Here is a 9,566-nt window from a genome sequence, read left to right on the forward strand (position 1 = left end):
TATTCTATTAATTATATTATATTTATTATTATACCTTAGAACCCTGTTTGTTTTTTAATCAGAGATGGAAAGAGAATGGATCCAGAACAGAGGGAAGAGAGGGTAGAACTGGAAAGAGCAGAGAGAGGTGGATAATATGTAATCAGGACATATTATATGAGAAAAAATCTTTTTCCAATAAAAGAAAAATATTAAAAGAACCTCTCTGCAATTAGTCTTTAATTTCATCACACAAGTTGGCAATGAATGAACTTCTCCCCTTCCTTACTTCTTTATTCCATCTTGGAATAAAAGATCAAATAGAGAGAAGTAGGAATGGGACAAACTTTGTAGGAATGGATGAACACAGCCTTTCCTGGGATGTGACTTAAGCCACAGAAGAATGCTGAAATATATTAAGTAATTTGAATACAAGAGGTTGTAACTGAACCATCTGAGATATCATAGACAGAGACTGAAAAGACTAGTTTAAATATACCTACAATATTGATAAGAAGACAAGAATTCAGAAAGCAACAGCTGAAAATGAGGTGAGAAGGAGAGTTCTTTGGTGTTTATACCACTTTATTAATACATATTCCACCACTGAAATTAAAAACCTTCTTAACAACTAGACATACCTGTTGTCGCTTTTTACTAATAGATTTACATTAGATTTAATCATATATTTGAAAGGCAAAAATTAGAAGAAGATTCTAAAAGATGGATAATGTAATATCTCAAAATTCTGAGTAGCAGACATCATCATAAAGAAGCAGACATTTTAGGAAATTTACTAGAAAATCAAGTGTTTCTAGGTCAATACGCAGGCAGAAGGAAAACATATAAAGAGCAAAAATTTGAGTTTCTTTATCAGCTGCCTTCAGGGAATCCAAATCTGACCAGGTCGGGAAGTCTTCATTTTCTTTGATTGCAGGATTAACCTATTGACCAGACATGATACTTAGTATTAGTATTTGTATTCCTTGGACCTATGCCTTCTAAATGTTGAATTACATTTAAGAAAATGTTATAAATGTGGAATTTCAGTCACAGGACACTTTATGTCACCTAGGAGCAAGATTTTATATATATATTCCCTTCGGTTATTTGATGCTAAATAAAGTATATCACTTGCAATTACAAAGAAGGTAATCCAGGATTCTGACACTTGAGCCTACCCTTCTGTTTGTCAAATGGACAATGGAAAAAATGGAGGGCAGTTCTTTCATGTAGGAAACAGGTATATAAGAATATAAGAATATCAAATGAGTTATTTGTGAGTATTTTACTCAGTCGAAGAAAGGAGCATTAAAGATGACTTGAGGACTTGCTATGCTCTGTGTATATCTTGTAATGGAGAGTTTTTAATAGAAGGTTAGATGCCTAACTTTTAATCATGCAAAGTGAAGTGTTTCAAAATATGTCATTCACTACAGAAGTCACATCATTCATAAAAGACAAAATCAAAGGGTAAGAAAATTACTCACCAAGGATATTATTCTTATGATATACTCTAGAAGGTCTTTGTTTTTAGCCTCAATGGCTTTGGCCTTTGATAGGATACTATAAGGGCATTCTGGCAAAGCACTGAGTTCTGTCACAAGATGTTTCAGAGGGTCTTTCCAGGCCAGCAACATATGGAGCACCATTTTCAAGAAGTCTTCAAACTAGGAAACAGTTGTTGAACAACCATATTAAGGTAAATGAAACATAGAGCATTAGTTATGTGTGACTTTTAATCAAAAAACTTGAGTGAACACAACTATTTGCTATCCTAATGGAGAAAAAGAAATGTTTTTTTCTGGAGATAAAAGTGATGTAGCAGTGTAAAAGTTAGACTGGTCACCTGTAGTTTGCAAAAATGAAACAGTTTATGTAAATAATTTATAATGAACTATATTATTGCACATGTTCTGTTTTTTGTCTGAAATCTATTATCTACCTTTTTGGTAAGGCATTATATTTCTTAACAAAGACTGTTTTGCTGCTCCAAGAAACCCTAATAAGGCTTTCTTGAGATCGAGGGGCTATCTACTAGTCTTGAAACGTAAGGACAGATACTACCAGTTTCAACTGCAAATCACTTAACTTATATTTATGACACCAGTGAATAGAATGCTGACAAAATTATATTTAAAAAATCTCATTATAAAGTTTAGGATATTAATAGAAAGGTACCTTGAAGATGACCTGTCATTTATAAATATGGTTCCTCGGCCTACAACACCCTTGACTATAACAGAACAGAGCAATGTTGACAAGTATATGTGAAAGACAATGGAGCTCATTGAATGCATAGAAACCATAATTGAAATTTTACCCTTAGGAATAGGTCAGAATTGTATATGTACCTCATAACTGATTTGAAAATGTTTGCTATGTTGTTGTCTTTTAACTAATCTAGTGCTGAGGAGAATAAGCAAAGCAGGATTTAATGGATACTTTAAGAGAAATGTGAGAATGAAGGAAAGGAATGTGTGGAGGTGATGACAATGCAGGTTGCTTGGAGCATATGAATAAAAGTGTGTGTTTGATCAAATGAGGCTCAGAATTCCATTATCACTAGGCCGGTTGATGACACAAGGTTCACAAAACATTTCAATGTATCCATGTCCTTGTCTGAGTTGCATTTGGGGAGGATAAGTTGAAGCACTGTCAAATTTCTACAATAGAGTAAGTCTCCAGAAACATTATATCTCCATCTTCCTCTCCTTTCACTTTATTATTTTTCAATGTTACCTAAGTAATCTAGTTGAGTGTAATTTATGGACATAGTTAAGAAAAGAGAGATCATAACAAGAGTTAGGTAGAGTTGCTGTGATGTATATAATATTTCATGACAACTGAAGAAATCATTTTGTTGGGAGAATTTATAGTACTCCTTTGTCCAGGCACTTTCAGGTAATATGCAGAAGAAATTCTAAAATTCATGGAATTTTGGAGATATGGGTAGGAAGCAAATGAAAAACTAGGAGATTCCTGGGATCCAAGAAAACTTACCTTGGTGGTCACTAATGACAATATGCCAGTGTGGATATGTTATTAATCTATTTCAAAGAAAACTGGGTTTATCCGTCTTAGGCCTATACATGAATGTGTTTTAAAAATAGATGTGGACTTCAGTTCAAAGTTTCCTACAAAATAAGTCAATTCTCAGTGTGAAGACAATGGTAAAATATGCTCCTTTAAATGTTTAGTTTATATAGATCTGCCACAAGATTATTTAATATTTGATTTCCTTTATAATTTCTCAAGTGTATACCATAATTTTTATTTCACTGGGTACTCTTACTCATTGATCCAACTCTTCTGATTACTACACCCCTCTCAGTGCTCCTAAGAACCTGCCAGCATATCAAAGCCAGGGGACTGCTTCAGCCTTTTAGGAGAAATGCAGAGTTCTCACCGATGTCTTTCGGATATCCTCGATTGTTTCAGGAACATTGATGGGAACAGTGTGGCAGCTGTTGAAAGCCTTGGTTAATTTCTCCTTATTCTTGTGCAAATCTAATATCTGAAAATGTTCAAAAAGAAATTTGAGTTACGTGAACATTATGAATTGATTAAAATAAAGAAAAAGGGGACAGAGTACTAATCCTGTTAATAAACCTGTAATTTTCTATAAATAAGCACTGCAAGAAATCTAAAATTAACAAAATAACCTTTTACCTAATATTCAGTTAAATCAGTAACTTCATTTAACCTTTCACCTAACTTTTTAAAATACTATATTCTTTTAATATTTACTATTCTCTTGTTCTGTCACTAATCTCACAATTTGTATTATGTAAATTGAAGAGAATCCTTAAACATGACAAAAATAAAAACATAACATTTTTCAAATTTTTCTTACAGTGTGATTTGAGTCTAAGGCTATGGTAAATATGTATGATTATTTACCAATTTTGGTTTGCTATTATTTCAAATTCATTTTTCCTTTAACTCAGTATTATAAAAATTATTAACTTTCTATTTCTAGTGAATATGTACACTATACCATTTAAATTCTATCATAAATCCTGAAAGAAATTGTGTTTATTGTAATAACCTTAGACATAAAAGGAGGCCATTTTAGGAAATGATAAGCAGCAATAAAATTTATAACAAGAAGAGATTAATTAATATTTATATATTTTGACCTTATAATCAAAATTCTTTTCCTGGCAAAATTCTTACAATTTTATGCTATAAGTGTAGGTGTTTAAAAAATAAAACATAAATTTGATAATAACTTGAACACAGATTTTATTGTTTGCAAACCCTATTCTCAGAAGCAGTCCCCTTTCCAAGCTGCTTTCTTTCACCTGGGGAAGTGTTTTATTTGGATTGGTTCTTGCTGCTTTCTCAGGCAAGGCACAAGGCAATAATTAACATGAATGCTTTGGGAGACGAAGACAGAAATCAGTGAGGCACTTACAATCTCATTGAACTTGTCTGAAGAGAACGAGTTCATGAACTAAATGAAGGAACAAAATAAAATATTTGGGTAAACAGCATAAATACATTTTATTGCAAATGCAGAGACACATTTTCTAGGAACCCCTGTTATTGAAGCCTTGCCTATTGTCTCCTTGATGACCTTGAAGCAGATAACATCCAGCCTGTTTCCACTTCTAACTCAGACCTCCCATTCAATAAATTTATACACTGGAAAGCTTTACAAAGCAACTTCTAGCCCAAGACACTTCCAAGAAGGCAATATACCTACTTCCCATCTCGACATCTTGCAAGTTCAGATTAGTTGTATTCATTCTATTCAACTCCACATAATAACATTTTTCCTTTTGATATCTGAAGTGTGCTAAGCAAAGAGGCTGTACAGACTGACTAGCTCTAAACAAGGTAAGGGAGTCAGAGTTCATCACCAGCCATATCTTTTAGCATTTTATGTCAGAACTATAAATACGAGAAATTTTTTATTGTATGTGTGTTTGTAGAATAGTTGCATAGAGGCAAATAATTAAAACTATTGAATGGTTTCATATATTTTTGAGATATCATGAAACTGCCCCATTCTCCCTTTTCCACTTTTGAGTACCAGCTACCTTCTTTTATGTTTGAAAGAGGTATTAAAAATTTGCTGCATGATGTTTTCCATTAAACTGTAGTGTAATGTACTGCTCAGCTGGTAAGTTCCTTTTTAGAAAAAAGTCAGGGGATAATGAGGTACTTACAAATTCTTTGCGCATGTTTACACCAAGCTTAGACATCTTTCCAGAAAGTAAAGTGGCATTATCAAACAAGTCCTTCAGGTCACTGAGAACATCCTCACTGGCATTTATGGGTGCAGAGGATACCTTCTCCCACAGGAAGAGGTTTGACATCAACAGCATCAGGAGAGTCCCTGCTATGTAGAAACAGGAGCTATGTACAATGAGAGACATTCATCTGAGGTTTTCAACAGTAATACTATCCCTGTCCATTGTCCTCCTCTGTATGATCTGGCACTATAAAGCTATGGGAGTGAATAACATCGTCCACTATAAAATACAACAAAATAATTAATTTTAACAACTACAGTTTGAGAAGTTGGTGATTTCTCACATCTTTGGATTTCTGTCAGATATGATTCTGAAATCTCCAAGCATTTGGGGTTTCCACAAATTGTGAGTGAATGGAATGACTTCCGTTTCTTTAGGTAGTTAAGGTTTTGAGCACTTTCACTGACTTTCAGCTGTCACTCTCTGCAAGACTCTGTCTTGCCCTCAGTGGAAACAAAGCATGTTTGCAAGGATAGCACAATAACTTTTACCAAGTCTTCTTGCCTGCTAAAAATAAGCACATGACTGCCTGCTTCTCAATCCCTAGGAAGAAGAGAATCCTCTCAGAAAAACGATTCTATATGGGGAATCCACTGGTTCCTGGGAATATTCCTATTCAAGAGTTTCCCCCCAAAGCTTGCAATGACTTCCTCTGTGAACTTGCTGTGTCTTTGTAATATTATCAAAATGTCTTGAAGTGGGAGGAGGGAAGGGATCTGGGAGGGAAAATGGATGATGGGGGGGGGAGTACTGGGTGGGGGAGAGAAGAACCTGATCTGGTATTGGGTAAGAGAAAAGGACTGAAGCCCTGAGGGCCAGAAGAAAGAAAACAGGCAACCTTGTGAAATGGGAGGTTGGGGGACACTCCAGAATGCATGAGAGACCTGGGAGGTGAGAGGTTCTCAGGACTCAAAGGGAGGGGCCTAAGATGAAATGCCCAACAGTAGAGAGAGGGAACTTATAGAGCCTACCTCCAACAGGAAGACAGGGCATCTAATGAGGGAGGGGGTTGCCATGCCCCAGTCACACCTCTGACCCACAATTATTCCTGTTGAAAGTATTACAGAGATGGAAATGGAGATGAGCCTGAGGAACAGAAGGTCGAGAGACAGGCCCAAAGAGGGATCTAGCTCAAGGGGAGGTCCCAAGGCCTCACACTTTTACTGAGGCTATGGAGCACTCACAAAAAGGAACCTAGCATGACCGCACTCTGGAAGACCCAGCAAGCAGCTGAGTCAGAGTTATATAGTTGCACACAACCAATGGATAGAAACAGCTGACCCGTGTTGTTGAGTTAGGGCAAGACTGAAAGAAGCTGAGGAGGAGGGCAACCCTGTAGGAGGACCAACAGTCTCAATCTAGACCCCCGAAATCTCTCAAACACTGGACCACCAACCAGGCAGCATACACCAGCTAATATGAGGCCTGTAACACACATACAGCACAGGACTGCCAGATCTGTGTTCATTTAGAGATGATGCACCTAACCCTCAAGAGATTGGAGGCCCCAGGGAGTTTAGATGTCAGGTGGGATAAGGGGTGGGGACATCTTTGTGGAGACAGGATCTTGGGGAGGAGGTATGGGATGTGGAAAAGTAGGAGGGTGAAGGGGGAAAATAAAATATGGAGTGAAAGATAAATAAATAAATAAATAAATAAATAAATAAATAAATAAATAAATAAACTGATGTTCCTTAGCTTCTTTTTTTTTTTTTTTTTGATTGTTTAGTGAGGAAGGAAAAATTGCAATATTGTGGAAAATCTGCCATAAGTGGACGTATCATTTATCAATTTCTGGAACTCTGACTTTTTGAGATAGATATTCCATGTTATTGGTATCTCCTGACTATTTAAGGTTATGCAGAAACATCATTATTTCTCTTACAACATGTTAGTAATGGTCATATTCTCTACTTCAGTCACCTAAGAAAATGCAAACTTTCTCTAGACACTGCTGCATGACTCTAGGCTAAGATTACCTCTCTTTAAGAAACAAAGATCCATAAATGCACTGTGCATTTGCTCCAACAATAATGATTAGTAAGGGTTTCTCAGATCCACTGGGCTTTACTTCTCCTGGTTAGTTATTAATCAATGTCCTTCATTCCTGATAAGAAAAGAATAACACCATAAAAGCTAACTGTCCACCACCTCTGCAATATAATTCAGTACCTAGGCGGTGTGGAAGAAATTCTGTTAATAGTCACTTACACGAGCAGGGTTGGATCAAAGAAGGGAGCATTGCTGCAGAGTCCTACCCAGGCTTAGCTGTGGATTCTGGGAAGATGCTTCACTGGAGTTGGAAGCCTTCTATGTCTTTATTTTCTACCTCTTATATAGTCTAGCCCAGTAACCCTGAGGTTACACACTGTCAGGAGGAAAAGGAAGTGTTAATTTCCATTATTTTCCCCTCAGGGTTAAGTAGCCTAGATACCATGAGCACTGATATAGTTCTAAGTTCATGGTTTATCTTATTTTTTAGGTTCACTGACATAGTTCTAAGTACGTGGTTCATCTCATGTTCATGCTGTGAGTAAAACAAATTACACTGTGAGTAGCCACAGCTATGTCTTCCTCATAAAGACTGATAGAAATTACTTGCTTTAAGTAAACGGCGATGTCATAGACCTTTTTACCTTCAGAATTTTATATACTCTAAAATTTTCAATGAAACTTGGATGAAGTTCATATATATTTCATTGGTTTTAGGCCGTTGGGACTCAAAGCCTCAGTAAAAGACACCCATACTGAGTCTTATGCTTATGAGTCTTTGAAAACACCCAAGGAACATTGTGAATTGCTTGATTTTTTTTCATATTAGGCACATAAGAAAGACAGTTTAACATTCAAATACAGATGTCTTGAAGGCTATTTTAATAAAGATATCATATTAACGTAACCAAAAATTATCAAAAGCCTCCATTTTTGTAACCAAGAACATCTCCTGTCACAGATACTCAGGCAAGCTTACAAACATCACCTAAGTCCATGGAACTGGTTTTAAAGCTAATAGTACATATTTGATTTCAGCTATAACAGTCATACTAACAGTGAACAAGTCAAAACATGCCTCACCTTGGTAGTTAAGTTATCTTGTGCTGAATAGATCCTTTATTGATAGTTCCTACTACTAGTACAGACAGAACAGAGTGACATGGGCACTATGAAAGTGAGTCAAAACTCTGCGACCTTCTACCTCACTACAAGTCCAATTTATTCTTATCATGCAAATAAAACATATGGTATTTCACTGTATCTCTAGTATTTAACTAGGCTTATCTAACAATACTTTGTTTTACATAGATGGACATCAAGGCTTCACTGTTGAATAGCTCCTAGGAAGCTAAGTACTCTGGTCTTGGGATTATTCGGAAACGTTGTGCTTTTACATGATACCTTTTCCAACCGTGCCTGGTATCTGCTTTAGAATTCAAAACTGCTATGTTTCTTTACTTCCTAAGCTTTTTCCAAGTCTCTAAGTCATTAGATCTTATCTCTGTACAGTCTTTACTACCATAACCCTTACAAATTTTTATCAAATCTGTTCAAGGACCAGTGTTCCCTGATGCAAACAAGTACAACTTTAACAGAACTTAGCATAAATTGGAATTCTTAAAAAAAAACATTAACTACAAAAACAAAACAGCTAATAAGTAATAAGAAATAATAAAATGATCTGACTACCTCTTTTAACTGGCTCTTCCTTAGAGAAGTGTTGCTTAAAATGAAGTGTGTTGCAAGAAAAAAACATATTTAGATCTAGATAATATTCAGTTGTTTTAGTTAATATTCTTTCTCAACTTGAATTATCTAGAATAACTTTGGAGACATGGATTGTTATATTGGAACTCATCAAGTAGATATGGAAACAAAAGAAATAATATATGGACCTTCAACAGGAGCAGATTGTCCTTTAATCAGAACAATGAAGTGTGACAGTCTCTCCACAGGAATAAGAACAGTGGGCCTGTGGCACAGGGGCCTTGGGATTTTGTGGTCAGTGGAATTTCTTGTCCTGGAAAATTCTTTCTGCAGGTCTTTTCTCCTGCAGTCTCCAAGTTGTAATTACCAATAGAGATTGGTGTGACCTTAGCAAGAGGGGTTGATGTCCTACTCAGAAGAAGGGAACTTCTTCTAGTTTATGTGACCTCACAATCTACTGGGGTCCCTTGTAAGAAACCTCCTAGATCTTAGCAGTCTGCAGACAGTATCAGCATATCCTTAGCTTAAGAGACCACACCATTACTTTAGATATCATTGGAGCTTCCTGAAGCCTGGAAACCTATAGGTGTAAGTAGCCATCACAATTCCTTCTCACTTTAG

At 36.0% G+C, this 9,566-nt stretch overlaps 1 protein-coding gene across 2 annotated transcripts; it reads right to left on the reverse strand.

Annotated features, from left to right (window-relative positions):
* Window positions 1–527: 527 nt before the first annotated feature.
* On the reverse strand, window positions 528–7,553 carry LOC110333749 (prolactin-7D1). 2 transcript variants are annotated; one of them, XM_021215434.1, is made up of 6 exons: window positions 7,455–7,552; window positions 5,157–5,326; window positions 4,400–4,438; window positions 3,389–3,496; window positions 1,470–1,649; window positions 528–923 (listed from the first exon to the last, which is right to left on the reverse strand). In XM_021215434.1, the coding sequence occupies exons 1-6, from the start codon at window positions 7,483–7,485 to the stop codon at window positions 720–722; spliced, it is 732 nt and encodes a 243-aa protein (XP_021071093.1). In that variant the 5' UTR covers window positions 7,486–7,552; the 3' UTR covers window positions 528–719. The 2 variants fall into 2 exon arrangements, with proteins under 2 accessions (XP_021071093.1, XP_021071091.1); XM_021215432.1 differs by having other exon boundaries at window positions 552–923; window positions 5,157–5,329; window positions 7,455–7,553.
* Between the last annotated feature and the right edge of the window lie 2,013 nt (window positions 7,554–9,566).

Source organism: Mus pahari, chromosome 16, assembly GCF_900095145.1.
Source record: "Mus pahari chromosome 16, PAHARI_EIJ_v1.1, whole genome shotgun sequence".
Lineage (NCBI taxonomy): Eukaryota > Metazoa > Chordata > Mammalia > Rodentia > Muridae > Mus > Mus pahari.

Coding starts and splice junctions, on each gene's coding strand:
- LOC110333749 (XM_021215432.1), bottom strand. CDS start 7,485: ATGCTCCCTTCTTTGATCCAACCCTGCTCGT. Junction 5,330..7,454: donor TTTGATCCAACCCTGCTCGT/GTAAGTGACTAT, acceptor GTTTCTACATAG/CAGGGACTCTCCTGATGCTG. Junction 4,439..5,156: donor TAAACATGCGCAAAGAATTT/GTAAGTACCTCA, acceptor TCCTTCATTTAG/TTCATGAACTCGTTCTCTTC.